This window comes from Numenius arquata, chromosome 10, assembly GCF_964106895.1.
Source record: "Numenius arquata chromosome 10, bNumArq3.hap1.1, whole genome shotgun sequence".
NCBI classification, from domain to species: Eukaryota; Metazoa; Chordata; class Aves; order Charadriiformes; family Scolopacidae; genus Numenius; species Numenius arquata.
Genome location: NC_133585.1, coordinates 48669137 through 48684950, shown reverse-complemented (window position 1 = coordinate 48684950; position 15814 = coordinate 48669137). Strand labels below are relative to the sequence as shown.

At 42.2% G+C, this 15814-nt stretch overlaps 1 protein-coding gene across 1 annotated transcript in view; it reads right to left on the bottom strand.

Annotated features, from left to right (window-relative positions):
• Positions 1-15331, bottom strand: part of ZDHHC2 (zDHHC palmitoyltransferase 2) — a 29472-nt gene extending 14141 nt beyond the window's left edge. The window contains exons 1-3 of the mRNA XM_074155118.1: positions 15160-15331; positions 5174-5200; positions 1914-2008 (exon numbers count right to left, since the gene is read on the bottom strand). Of these exons, the coding sequence (XP_074011219.1) occupies positions 1914-2008; positions 5174-5200; positions 15160-15331 (294 nt within the window). The remainder of the gene's footprint in view (positions 1-1913; positions 2009-5173; positions 5201-15159) is intronic.
• Positions 15332-15814: the final 483 nt, after the last annotated feature.

The window sequence follows — 15814 nt, the reverse complement described above, 5'->3', positions numbered from 1 at the left end:
CCCTCTGCGTAGCATTTATGTCTACAGAAAGGCTAGTCATTACAGTAATATTATTTTTTTTCCCTAAATGAAAGTGATGCACGTAAAACTAAGAAAGCAGACAGAAACATACAGTTATGATCCTATTCTCACCTCCATAGAGAATGCACCGCTCTACCCTTCTGACAAAGCTCACAATCTTCCAGCAGAACCTGGAAGTTCACCGTTTAGCATGAGCTGGTGTGGTTTGCACCAGCTGCAGTACTCACAAAAACAAAACACAAAAGGTCTATCCGTTTTTCATTTTTCAATCGAGTACTTGCTACAGCTGAGAAGTCAGTTCAGTTAAGTCGAAAATACATCCTTTTACATTTACAGACTTCATCCTAGAAACTGGAAGCTGAGCAGCAACTTAACATTACAAAATACCCTAATTAAATTTTAAAAATACTGCTCTAGAAGATTAGGAAAAAGACACGGAACAACAAAGATGTCACTTACTGCCAGCAACATTGTGTAAATTCAAAGAACACAGAAACACCACACATTGCTTTCTATAACCCAACTTCAATACTTTTAATATCCCATTTGACGTTCTCCCGTAGCATTGTATGATGGCTTTGGAATCCCACTGTAATTACGAAGGATTTGTCAAAATGTTTTGGAATTCTTTTATTGGCATCAGCCCAGTGATTTGAAAACCCTCTCATTATCGTTCCAGTCACCATATACATGCATATATTTTGTTATGTAATTACCAAATGAAATAGACTCTTAATTTATTTTGCTCCTCTCTGCCCCAAACTGTAGTAAAGACTGCAGTGTGAAATTCAAGGAAGATGCAATTACTTTGAATTATCTACTTGTTTCCACAATTACATATCTTATTAGTGAATGAAAACTATTCAGAAAAGAACCTCTACACAACAGACAGTAGAAATCACAAGCTATTTATTTCCTGTTGGCATGGTAGTTATAGGAGCTAAGAGTTATGAGTCTGTGCTGAAATAAGTATTGGCTTTGTGGGTATTTCAAACTCCAGAACAGCCACAGCACGATTCCTCTTGTCCTCAGAGGCTGTGTGACATAGCACCTGCTGAGGACTGTGGGGTTTTGGTACAAAGACAGGATGGAAGAGGCCAAAAAGTTGTACTGGTTATACCAAGCTGCATGGGGAGGATTTTCATCAAAGCTATTGACAGTTTTCTCTTTTCTTTTTTTTTTTTTTTTTTCCAAAAGAATGTGAAATTAAAGTAATAAAAAAAACCCCAACACTGTACTAAAAGCAATTATCTTAAGGCTACATCATGCTGAACATGGTTTTGTATCTTAATATTCTCCAACACAACTGGATCCTCCTTCTTTAACACTTCTGTGGGGTATATATTTAGTTTTCCATGCAGCTGTTCTATACTAGCTGCCTCCCCGCTTAGCCAGCTGTGGCTTCCCAGCATCAGTTTACCTGTTGTGCGCTCATGCCACAACCCCCAAGTTCCTTCACACCAAAACAGCTGGGGAGAAGCTTTAATTCAGAGGACTACAGACAGATGCTGACAAGAAATTTAAGTCTTAAACACAGGGAAATACATTTTTTGCCCACATAAAAGTATTATATTCCCATACAAAGATTTAAGCTGCTAGTTCAAATAACTCACACTTTTCAAGTGGAGAGGTTTTTTCCTTCTTAATATCATAAATATTATCTAATTTAAAAAATCTATTAAAAAACCTTTAAAACTTAGGGAAAGTGTAATTTTTTTTGGTCTTGGTCATTACACTGTTTGCAATCTGACTTACTCCTATTAAGAAGCTGTAACTACCTTCCGTATTTTTCTACACAGTGTAAAACTACATGACATCAGAGTCTAAGTTATTCAACTACTACAAAACAAGGCATTTGACTAGGCTATTTCAGAAACAAAAGTTTATCTTACTTCTTTTGAAGGATTCATTGGTAGCGTAAAGATTGTTTTCCAATATGACCAGACGAACAGCATGAAAAATATGTGGTAAGCAACCAGGCACACAACTAAAATCAAAAAGGAACAGAATTAATACAAACAGACCAGTGATATTATAGTACTTAGGAACGGATGCCGTACGTATCACAGATAGTTACTCTAACAGATGTAAATACAGAGGCTCTGCAAAAGCTTTGCAACAAAAATATTGCACTGCAACTTTACATGAGACAAATACAGACTGTGTGGGGAAAGTCACGATACAGGCTACATATATTACAAAAGTTTGAGGGGAATGCTTAATAGCTTATTAGAGCCCCATAGCTATTTAGCAAGCACTCTCCCTTTACACATTTGTTAAATCCTATTCAACTGATGTGTCTCTGCTTTTTAGCTTTATAAACCATGTAGGGAGAGTGCTAGCCATGCAAAAAACCCCAAACAAAACCCCCAAAACCTCCCCCCTCAAAGGAAATATAGCTACCTAAACAACACCTAGAGTGAGGGGAATCTTTGAGTGGATATACATATGATACCTGAGCAGTAACCATAACCAGGTAATTTGTTTTGCTAGATTTTTAGGAGGGAGGACAGTAAGGTGATTTTTAAAAACCTGCGGGTTCTTTTAATTCAAATGTTCATTCACTACTTTGTATTTTTCACAGCCAGTGATTATTCTTAGATTTTAGATAGATGGCTTTTTAGATAGATGGCAGCCAATGTTTACCATGCCGAGTTGTTTTAATAGAATACAGAAGGTAACATTAACTTTTCCGAAGAGCCTGCCATGGATGGATAGGTGTTTCCATTGAAAAGCTCTCACTGTAGTAAGCAATTCACTACAGTAAATAGTAAATCCAAAACCAGTATCCCCTGATTAACTTGCTCTAATGCACAAGGAAGAGTATGTCCTTGAATTTTTCTTCGTCGGTCAGAGGAGCAGCAAATAAAGGGCAGCTAGGACAGCAACAGTGAAAAATATTATTTCCCTGCTGTACAGATGAACTCAGATCATAGAGAGCTCAAGGTTATATGGAAGCTACAAGGTCAAATAGTCTTTACACAACTTCTATAAATTCACAAGATTGTCAAAAAACATTATAAAGGGAAACTTGTATACTTTCACTACACAATCTGAAATATTGCCCTTGTATGGTTAGCCCATGTTTTTATACATGTAATGCTATCCAGTGCTAGAAAATTCTCCATAACGCGTTATGGTTTGCACAAATGCAGGAACAGTAGCCCAGCACGTTGTTGTTTTTTGTAATTTTGCCTCAAAAGTAACACTGAATAAATGTTTCTGGTGTTGAAGTTTGTTTACTCAAAAAAGCAGCAACATAGTAAATATTTATTCTTATTCACTAGGCAGTTAAAAAATAATAAACAGCCAACAAAATCTGAGGAGCAACACTGTACAAAGCTTTTGGCATGAGAGGGGAAAAGGGCCATACGCCATGTCTAGAAACTGAAAAAAAAAAATCTCATCAGTGTAAGTAAGTGATAGAACTGGACGCCACATCAAACACAATAAACTAAATGACCATCTTGTTACTGCACAAGCATCTGGCAGGAACAGTTCACATTTCTATCAAATCTAGAAAAACCCTGATTGACCCAAACAAAATCCATATTTTTTTAAACAGCAATAGATTCATGGCATAAAGTGAGGGCAAGGTAGGGGAAGTTACATCAGTTCTGTGCACTTTGAGTTTACTAATCTGCATCTACATTTTGTTGTTGTGAGAATAATGGTAATTGTGATTGATAAGAAAATTCCTTTTTTACACATTAAAAAACAGAATACTGGAGGAAGGCAAAATTTTAGCCTAAAGACATTATCCTATTTTTGCCCTTTGAAATCTGCACAAGACTTAGGCTCTTCTTGTTTGCTCTTGCCCCTCAGTTCTCCAACCTGGCCCAGGTCCTGACCAGTCACTTCTCCCAGGTCACCTACCCATCAGTTTCCCTGCACCGCCATGGAGAACCCTGGGCTACCCAGCTGCTCCACTGGGTCTGTGGGTGTTGAGAGTTCAACAAAAGAACCTCAATTCCTTTGGGACAAGGGAAAAAAAAGGAGCTCCCTGGGCAGAAATCCTTCTATTTTACACTTTTGCTGAAAAACAAAAATCCAAATCATATATCCCTTGCTTGAAGGCAACCCATTTACAAATAAGCAGCATCGCTAGAGGTGCCGGGAAACCTGCAGCAACCCGTAACAGGGCTGAGCCCCATTTGCCCAGTTTTCACCCCTGAAAACACTTGGGGCACAAGTACAGCCCAGGAAAATTTCTCCTGACTGGCTAAAGCTCACCAAGGCTTTCAGCAGCTAAAAATAAGGAACTTTAGTGTTCCCCAATGCATTTTGCTGATAATTCTAATGTGCTTTGTGAGCAATGCCTAACACCACAGTGGTCTCACACACACACAAACTATGAAGCAGCAAGACACTGGAATTATTTCAGAGTCTGCAGGTGCTGAACTTTGCAGATATGCTTATGCACTCATGTGGGGTGACGGATCATAGGACAGAAAAAAGTTTTTCAAGCAAACGTTTCTAAATTGGCAAACACTTTTTTTAAGTGAGGGAGTCGCCAATGACTCAGTAAAACCCGCTGGAATTCCACAAACTTTGGAAGCATACAGTTTGTCTCCTAACTCCCAACTCCTTCCTCCAAAAGCTCCACAGCCCCACACTTTAGACTTCCATGTTGCGCTGTAGTATTAAAATAGCATCTGGAAAAGCAATCTAAACATGCTACAGCCTCAGGGTAGGAGCTCTAATGACAGCTAATCAGGCAGTTTTATTATCTTCTGAAAAGGTTACGTATCTGAAGGATTCTGTTTCTTCAAAGATGCTGGCTAAAAAGAAACTGTAGGAAAAAATCACCTTCCATTTAAGTATGTTGCACTCTGCACAAACACCTCGCTTGTCTTTAGAAGTCCTGGTTTTACAAGAGCTCTCCTTGTTCATAAATAAAAATTTTTAAAAAAAGAATATAAGGATTATTTTAGTTGACACTTCAGAAAGCCAGTAAGAAGGGTATAAAGTTCTATTTGAAATGGCTAAAGCAATATCCAGTAACAGCAGCATAATAAAGGGAGCTGAGGAACACACAAAAAAAATTACACTTTTTAAAAACGCGTTAGATCTGTATGTCAATTCTACTAACAAACTACTATATTATCCTGATATATGAATTCTACTTATAAAAAGCTAATAAAAATCTTACCTTTTTCTCCAATATTTGTCATTGTCACTGAAAAATGAGAAAAAAAAGGAAAGAGTAAAAATGATGTTTAAATTACAAGTTATATAGCTGAGTATTTTAAACTTTTGTCTTTCAACCAAAGAGGGAGGAGTAATCATCAAACAATACAAGCTTAAGGCCACACACTACCAAGCTTTTATGGTGTAGCTGTGTACATTCATCGTGAGAATACATAAAAAATTAAAGCTGCTGCCAATTGCTTATAATGTTTTCTGGCTCCCACTCCCAAGCTTAGTTCCTGGCAACTGAGCACCTCCTTCTGCCCAAGCTTAACCCAAGAGAAGCCATCTCTGAAGAACAGTTGCTCTTCAGAACTGTGGTCTTCCTTCCAAGTTTCATTGTTTATGTTCTGTTCTTGAGGCGGAGGTGTCAGGCTCCAGAACTGGTTCTGCCAGCAATACTCAGTGATACCTTCAGTAGGTCTCTAAGGCATAAAACCCAAAAGTAGACAAAAGTTGCATTTCCTTTAAGAAAAGGAAATTTCATGGATTACAGGATTTGGGGAGAGTAAGACAGTGAGAAAGGTGCGAGTATGTCAGGCAAGGAGTGGAGTACACAGATATCATGTATCAGTCACCGCATTTATGAAAAGAGAATAAATCTTTCTCTTACACCTATATTCCACTCTTGGTCACATTATTTACAAAAAATCACCACCCCACAACACATATATCTCAGAGAGATCAGAAACTCCCAGGTGTTCAAAACCTCATGGTCCTCTTCCCTTTCCACCCAAACCCCTCTACCACCCATTTGTCCATCCCAATTAAGCAGTCTACAAACTGTAATATACTGACACCTACAATTGCGAGCAAGAGGACATCTGCTCTTGTTTTCCCAACAAAAATGGTTACATAAGGCTGGTCTTCAAGCACCAGGCACAAGGCAATTCCTACTGAAAGGCCAAGCAGCCGTGCCATCCTACTTTGATGTATTAAACTCAGGCTTGTTGATAGAGGGAGTCGCTATTTAAATATAACTTGCACAATGCAAGGATGTAATGTGGGACCAGTGCAGCTCAACACTGCAACTAATGCTCTGGAAGAGTGAACATTCATCAAGTTTACAGATGACACCACCCTAGGGACATGAGCTGGTATGCTCGTGTGCAGGACTGCCATCCAGAGGGAGCCAGACAGGCTGCGGGAACAGGCCTTAGGAAATTCAGGGAGGGCAAAGGCCAAGTCCTGCACCTGTAAAGAAACACCTCCCTGAAATCACGCAGCCTGGGGACAGCGGGGCTGGGGCAGCTCTGTGGAAGAGGCTGTGGTGGTGCTGGTGGGCCCTGACCTGAGTATCACTCAGTAGCACCCAGGCAGTAGAGAGGGCCACCAGCCTCCTGGGCTGCATTAGCAGGTGCACAGCTGATGAAGGCAAGGGACTATCCCCCTCTACACAGCGTTCAGACCACATCCAGAACATTGCCCTAGCTTTGGGCCCCCAAGTACAAGAAAGACACAAGTCCAAGGGAGAGCAACCAAGCTGGTAGGGACCAGATCACTCATCCTCTGAGAAGAGGCTTGTTCAGCCTGGAGAAGACACCGCTCCTCCTCTGGGAGGACCTAACAGGACCTCCAGGGAGGCACTGAGGAGGCGGAGCTGGGCTCTCCATAACGGCACAGGGTGGAAGGACAACAGCCAGTAGGTATAAGTTGAAATGAGAGGATCAGATTTGATACAAGGAAAAACTTTTCCACTGGAGCAAGTTGTCCAGACATATTGTACAGTCTCCATCTCTGGAGCTTTTCAAGACTCAACTGGATAAAACCCTGAACAATCTGGCCTGACCTCACACCAAACCCTGCTTTGATTAGGAGGTTGGACTAGATGAGCTGAGGTCCTCTCAAACATGAATTATTCCACGACTCCGTAAGTCTATTAAAATAGAGATTTGACTATAGCTCTACCAAAATGAGCATCTACCTTACCTGAGGGAAAACAGTAAATAACCACATTTATAAAGTTCTTCACAAAATCTGAAAGACACCACAGAAGTTGCATAAGCCACTATAAAGAAAACTCTATTCTGCCCTCACTTTTCTAGTAGAGCCAAGAGAAATCTTTAGGTCTTGATAAGCCAAATATCCACCCAGACAACTGCTAGAAAGAAGCTGAGGGAACAGGGATACACATTTGACTCTGAGGAACAGAGACGCTGCAGTACAATAATGCACAAGAACTGTAAAATTGTAAGTAAACAGCCATTCACCAGAAAAAAAAAACCACAAAAGACATCTTCAGAATCGATGTGTAATTTAAAAGTGCTGGAGCTCTCAGGTTAGGACAAACCAGCCAATACACAAAGGTTGATCTTCTTTCTCCACTAGGTATGGTCAGCAAAGTGTGCAGAAATTTTGCCAGTCTTCTTGGAGTAACTACTCTCTGCTAATTAAAAAACTGTAGCCAAGCATACATTGCAGAATCACCAGTTCCAAACTAAAATCTACTCAGAAAACCAACCTTTCACAGTAATTTGTGGTATTTTTCTCTCCTAACAAGGGAATGGCAGATTTCACAGAACATTGGTGTGAAAGCAGTTGTCACCTTTCTTTCCCATTTAACCCTGGATAAAATGTATTAATTGATGTGTTCAAGACTTTTAACTTTTCCACACGTCTGTAAGTAAAGAACCAATACAACTAATAACCGCAAATTTATTAATTTCTACCTGACTGCAAGCCTACAGCCTTTCAAAATCTCTGTCCCCTCCGGGATGAAATGTGCTCTTCGAAGTCCATACCTGCTCTGTGAACCATCTTTTCAGCTTTTGAGGTATCTAATTGGGAAGCCAGATGTTTCTGACAGTCAGGAGCTGCAGACCATGAAGGCTAAAATTTAAGTGCCCAATTTAAATTGGGGGTTGGGGGAGAAGCCCTTACATATCAAACTCTCCCTTAAAATTCCTCTTAAAAATCAAACATTCTACTCTATTTGTAGAATGACCACAGTACAAAGACTTCTTAGGGTAACCACAACATGCTTATAATTCTAAAATCACACTATTTAAGTGCATGGAAAATAACTTTCCAACATGAAAAACCCTCTCTAATTTTGGATTTGATCAAAGAAACATTTGTTATCTTCCCCCACCTTCTGAACAGCACACATGATATATTTATTTTAATCAAATTTTATATTTTTCAGTAGATACAGTGATACAGTTTTGCTATATGATTCAATAGTATTTGATCATATAGTTTTCTGTGAATCATTTATATCAGTCTTTCTTGCAGTTTTCTCATTTCTCTTCCAAGGAGTTATATTCACTGCTGGCAGTGCACAGAAAAGTAGGTCAGGCTGTGCATCCTGTCATTAAATGCTGCAAATTCACTTACTGGTAGTCAAATAGCATATAAATAATAAGGGTAAAAAGCATTTACGTCTACAATGACTAAAATAAACACCGAGGACATGCCAATCTGAACCATTAAGCAATTTCTATAATCTGGGAGAAAACAGAGTAAAACACTTGGAGGGAGGAATGGCATGATGCTCTCGTATACTCAGGGATGGAGATAATTACAAAACCATGACCTGTCTTCAAGAAGTCATTAAAAAGTTACAGCTCTGTTCGCCCAAGATACTGCAGGGGCCAATTTCATTAAGAAGCTGCCTTCCACTGCTAAAGCGTCAGGATGCCATTTACAGTCCTGTACCAGCAGACCAGCACATAATTAGAGCCTCTCTGTTTCATTATGCAGCTTGCAGACGGTGCTCATCAGAATTAGGGAACGGACTGGGACATACGCAGGACTTCAGCCAACATAGATGCCAATTTCCTGAGCCGCAAACATCGTTCCCTGCTTGCCCTGAGCCACAGGCAGCCAGAAACAGGAACGGCACATTCAGTAGTCAATGCTGCTGAACAGCCTGCACTCCCAAAAAACAACAGTGACTGAGGACAGAAAATTGTGCTACAAAAGATAGGGTGAAGTCCAGAATGGAAAAGACAGACAGAGAAGGCTGGGGAATTCATCCCACACTTGCTGGTGGTCTTCCTTACTGGGAGAAAGCCATGAAGCATTGGGAATGCTGCCTTGGCAAGCAAAGAGGCACCATGGTATCTCAAAACTGCCTGCTGCGACTCCATCACCAAATCAGTTTGCCAAGAAGAAAAGCCACATTGAGAGGCACCTTGCACCGGGTCAGACCTTAATTCAGTGACAGAAATGAATTTCCCATTTCTTGAACTGCGGCTCACTTTCTCCAGAAATCTCTATTAGCATTCACCCATGGAAAATTAAGTAGGCATCCATCTGCATGTAGCTAGAGACATGGCAGGACACACTGCTACCACAAAATCCAAAAGATTTTGGAAGATAAAATTCATGTAAAAAATCTGCATTGGTTTTCTAACATTAAATTTTCCTTGACTTCAAAATCCAAAAATCAAAGTTCCCGAACAGTAAATGTAATGGTTAGATTTGAAAAAAAAAGACTGGAGAAAGCAATTAATTTTTTAAAGCTTTGATGGAAGTGGACTTACAAAATCTTGCTTCCGTATTTTATGCATATTTTTAAAATATTTAAAACTTTAGAATGGGAAAATAAGATACATCTGATTCAGAGACTCTGCAGTCACATCTATAAAGAGCTGTTTCTCTTAAACTTTTATAGAGTTTAACATCTTGGATCTGATTCACAAAACTAAGTACGTATTTTATCTTTATAGCATATTTGAAGCTGTAAAACACTAATCTATAGATGCAGTTTAACTCAGCTCTCTGTACACATAAAAGTGTTTTATAGTTGCGACAAGTGTTCTATCCTTGTCTGCAATAGTCCTTTAGAAAAAACATCAGCGCTTGCAATAAAAACTACCTCTTTGCCAGACAGAGCAGTGATTTGCATTGATTTGGATTGACAAGGTGGAGACTCTGCCACCAGTGCTTCGCTTCAGGACAAGAGTAACAGAAATATTTCTGGGAGATTTAAGGTTGGCGTAAGTAGTCATCAACAACCCATACGTTTGGATTTGACAGCATTTGTGAATGTTTCGGTAAGTTCATTTTAACCCTGTGCCCATCAAACCACATCACCGCCCACCTACCCAGCAGCAAGCTTGGTACCTTTAGGTAAGGTCACAAACCCACTGCTTTTGAATTGAGTTGGACTAAGAATTGGTCTAATCTTTCTTCTTCGCAAACTTTCCATTTACTTTCCAAGTCACAAGGACTAAGTAAAGACTGAAGACTACTTCTAGAGAACTTGTATGACCAGTCCTTTTTAGCAAACAAAGAGTACGCCTTGACACGAACATCTATTCAAGCTGCTATCTATCAAGCAGTGTTTAATCTTTAACCAAACCCACAATTTTATCTAATAATTATATCTTCACCATAGACCTTATGTTCTCAACTTAAAGCCATGGTTTAAATTTCAAGGCACAAAACTTATAGGTAGTACGCTAGCCACTACATGGAGACATAACCAGTCCCACTTAACACAGATTTCGATTCAATTTCAGCAGTGGAGAATGGCAGCCTCCTCTGAAAGTCTGAGAGAGAAATCAAATGGGATTTGAGAAACGCACAGGAGTACTGCTGGCTAAAATTCAGCAGCCGATTTTACTTCAGCTGCCAGGTTTGAAATGTTTCTGAAAGTAACCAGGGATCTCAGAAGAGGAAAAAATGTGCTGTTTGCAAAATACAGTATAAAAATACCTATTTGCTTTGATCAAAGTCCTTTGCTACCTTAGCAGCCAATGTACAGACAGGGTATTTAACTGTTATTTGACAATAGCCAACTGCTGCGTTAAAATGCACTTCTATTTCTATAGCCAAATGTAAGCTGTAGACGATTACAAGACATAAGCAGCAATTACCATAAATCCTTTGATCCATTTGGAGAACATACTGAGGAAAGAGCTCAAATCCAGCTGACCAAATCTTGGGCCTCACCTCCCCCCCCCTCAACATCCCCCCTTTTTCTTTTCCTCTCTCAGCTTCTATCTCCGTATTTTCTGCCGCTTCTGGTCCCCTGATGACACTGTGCCATGCTTACAGGGCATGCATTAATTCTGCCTCTAAACTGTGATGAATTAAGCAGCTTTTTATCCTGCTGTAATTCCATTCCCCCGATGTTACACAAAGTCAAAATCCTCGATTCGGCACTAATCAATCTGATCCTCCAGCATAAATCTGTCACGATCATTAACATCTTTAGCAACTGGGTAACATTCCACGTTTCTCTGTTCCACACCGAGTGTAGCTGTGGACAGATCCCAGTCACGTATTCTACTCCAAACCCAAAGATGTGGCTTACGAGCTCTCCTGACCGTATTGTGAATGTCTTGTTGCCCCCCTCTTCAACTGTGCTGAAGTTACTTATTCTTTTCCAAATCAGGCAAATCACTCACCAGGTGGCAATCTTTCCTCCCTTTCCCTTCACTGAGGTAGTCAGGAAATGCTTATTGCTTGTTTCCGTGTTCCACAGCAAACTAAAAATTCAAGCTGCATTTTCGGACAGGATTCCCTGAGCAAGAGCATTATCCTTAGAATTAAAATCAGTGACATGTAAAAATGGATCAAAACTGAACATATACAATACAACTGTCAAAAACTGCAAGTAAGTACTGGTTCTGCCTTACCCAAAGCATGGAGTGGACAACTACTCTTAAGGCCCTTATAGTTCTACTAACCCAAGTTAGAGATACACCTAAGAAGGAAGATATACGAGTAATTATTTCCATTGCAAACACTTTACTGAATCAAGTATGTATTTTCTGAGTACAGACACAGGGATACAGGAGCTGGGGGAAAGAATTTCATTTGCACTTCACCTTACTGCTGTTCCATACATCCTAGGCTGAAATTTCAGTAGCTTCAACTATCGAAGTTCAATGTACTCATCGTACATCGCCACTATTTCCTCATCTTTTTCAGAGAAAGAACAACAAATCTGTAACCCTCAGGTTTTCATAAACACATTCAATATTTTTTTTTTTTAAGGCAAGGAATACTTAAAGGCCATTAAGTTTAAACACAAAGAAAGTTATTTGGGGAAAAAAAGACAACTACTACTGCCAGGCAGGGGTTGTGGGATGACAATACTGGTAAAATCAAGAGAATGGAAATGGATTAGAGAGGAGCAATTTTTAGTACGGGGTTTTAAAACCAATTCATGTACACATTTAATTCCAGTATTCTCTAACCACCAGCAAGAAGATAATAGTTTCTCATTTTCCTTAAAGGTTAAAGCAGCACAAGCACTTAATTGAATCCACTAATAAAAGAGACGGAACTCTGGACATGGTAATAGTAAAGTTAAAAGTTGTGGATTCCTTTTTCTGTTTCTATAATGCTACTCAATACTGTAACTTCACAGCTTTAGGGATGACAGGGATCACCTTCGTAGACTTTTTCTTTCTTTTTTTAAAAAAATTACAATCTCCCCTCCTACAAGGCTCAGTTGAAACACCAAAACATATTTAAAATTCTACATTTGAAACTCCTCCGCATTAGTGAAAGCTCCTATAAACCACCTGCATTACAACTGTGCAAAGTCCTTGCTACGTCCTACCGCACCATGGTTAACACTGTTCCCTGTACGTTGTCATTAGCATCAATGACAGTAAGCCGCAGTAAAATAAGCAGCGATGTATGTCCTTTTTAGCAGTCAGTGCTGCAGGAATACAAGATGCACTGAGCAGACAGGCTGGCTTCAAAGTGCTGAAATCCTCACAGTCTATTCCTGCCGTTGGCTTTCGCTCTCAGAGTTGTTAGCTATTCCTTCTGTTGTTTACACTAAATATTCATTAGTAAGACAAGACATAAGTTTATTTTATCTTAATATGCCAAAAGCGAGGGAAAACATCCAGATATAGATAAAAGATGGAATTAGTGGAAGTCGCAGACCGCTATTATGTTGAATTCAAAAACTGGTGAGCCAGGCAGAATAGGGAAGGGAGGGGATGGTGGTGGGGGAAACAAAAATAAAATCCCCTTTGTCCTTAGGAAGGAATACAGTAAAAGATGTTTTATCAGAGCCTCAGGATTCCCTCTTCCTCCCCTCTCATCACAGGCCTTGAGTGGTTCTCAAGGAATAATGGTACTATAGTCTATAGCTTGAAGCAAGTTTCAAACATGCCATTTCCTTAAGAAGTACCCACTTTCAGATAAACTAAAACCTTTCCTCTGTTATACAGAATTACACAGAAGAAAAAAAATACAGTAGATAACTCAAACAGCAGCACCGGAATCAAGCCTACTGTACTGTGTAAGCATCACAGGGATGTATATGTTAGGACAGATGTTAACTGAAGACGGTCACTTTCCTCCAAAACATCCTTGCCCTCCTCCTGTCAGCTTACAGCTTGCCTTCCCAGGCTCGCTCAGCCAACTTCTCCCACAACCTTCCAGACAATTCTCTGCCTTGCGCTGGAGGCAGACACTTCAGACCTCTCCTGAGGGCACAGCAACTGAAATCCCAATTTCTAGTTAAAAAGCAGCATGTAAAACTAACAGATTTGAATGTTGTCAGCGAAAAAAAAAAGATGTAAAAAGCCCACCTCCAATATAGGAACCACACCATGTCTTGACACCTCCCTCCAAAACAGAGGTGCTAGGCCTGGCAATGATTTTAATGTGTCAACTGCTCAGACATGCATCTGTAGGACAAAAATTTTATCACAGTCTTCTGTTAAAAAAAAAAAAAGAAATATCCAAAATTAGGTACCAAACTGCCGAGATTTTCAACATGAACAGCTGAGGTCTGGCAAAGTTATACAGTCATACAGAATAACAGAATTGTCTCAGTTCAAAGGAGGATCACCAAGTCCAACCATCAACCTAACACTGCCAAGCCCACCACTAAACCACATCCCTCCGCACCACGTCTACCTGCCTTTTAAATACCTTCAGGGATGGGGATTCCACCACTTCCCTGGGCAGCCTGTTCCAATGCTTGACAACCCTTTCGGTGAAGAAATTTTTCCCAATATCCATCCTAAATCTCCCCTGGTGCAACTTGAGTCTATTTCCTCTTGTCCTATCTCCTGTTACATGTGAGAAGAGACTGATCCCCCCTCGCTACAACCTCCTTTCAGGTAGTGGGAGAGAGCGGTAAGGTCTCCCCTCAGCCTCCTTTTCTCCAGGCTGAACAACCCCAGCTCCCTCAGCCTCTCCTCATCAGACTTGCGCTCTAGACCCTTCACCACCTTTGTTGCCCTTCTCTGGACTCACTCCAGCGCCTCAATGTCTTTCTTGTAGTGGAAACAGCACTCGAGGTGGGGCCTCACCAGTGCCCAGTACAGGGGGACCATCACTGCCCTAGTCCTGCTGGCCACACTATTCCTGATACAAGCCAGGATGCTGCTGGCCTTCTTGGCCACCTGGGCACACTGCTGGCTTGTATTCACGATGGACTCAGCTTGAGCTGGGTATTTTCCCCTCAGCGCTGCTCCTTGGACAGACCTGAAACAACCAACGACCACCGTGAACCTCACCCCCAGCAGAAGGGAAAGGGGAAACAACATCTAACATACATTCCTGCTCAATTTAATAAAACCCTTCCGGCTCGACAACTCAAATCCACTCAAAACACCCCACGTGATGAATTATTTGCCACAGGCTACTGAAGAGCCAAGGGGCACGGTGAGGAGGACTTTCCCAAAGAACTGGAGACCACAGGCGACCAAATGGCGGGGGGGGGGGGGGGGGGGGGACGACACACGACATGACGAATAAGCGCGGAGGCCGAGCACGACTCTGAAGGGGACCGGGCTGAGGTGGCCAGTCTCCGGCCCGGCCAGGGGCGGCCACGGCGGCGACAAACAACGGACAACGCCGCCGAACGGCGGCGTTGTCCGTTGTTTGTCGCCGCCGTGGCCCGCCCCTGGCCGCCACAGAGGCGGTCTCCCCTCAGGAGCTCTCCCCTCAGCCCCGTCCCGCGGGAGCCCGCCGCGCTCCCCCATCCCCGCCCGCTGCCCCCACCCCGGCGGCACTCACGGAGGCAGAGCTGGGTGACATAGGCGTAGTAGGACCAGCAGAGGATGCTGGAGATGAAGAGGACCGGCACCCAGTAGAGGAGCCGCTGGCAACGTCGCCTCAAGCCCATACAAGCCCCCGCCGAGCCGGCTGGCCCCGGCGGCGGCGGGGCCGCCATCTTCTCGCACCGCATCCCGGCCGCCTCCCTCCGGGGGTCCGGGCCCCGGCCGAGCGCCCCGCCGGAGCCCGCCCCGGTCCCTCCCTCCCGCGCTGACAGGGCTCTCTGGCACGGCCGCTCCTCCCACCGCCCGCCCTGACAGGGGAAGGGCCCATCGAGAGGCAGCGGCGTCATGGAGTCATGGGTTGGGTTGGAAGGGACCTTAAAGACCATCTGGTTCCAAACCCCCTGCCATGGGGCAGGGACACCTCTCTCTAGACCAGGTTGCTCAAAGCCCCATCCAGCCTGGTCTTGAACACCTCCAGGGAAGGGGCACCCACAGCTTCCCTGGGCAACCTCTTCCTGTGTCTCACCACCCTCAGTCAAGAATTTCTTCCTTATATCTAATCTAAATCTCCCCTCTGTCAGTTTAAAACCATTCCTCCTCGTCCTATCACTCCACTCCCTGATCAGGAGTCCCTCCCCATCTCTCCTGTAGCCCCTTTAGGGACTGGAAGG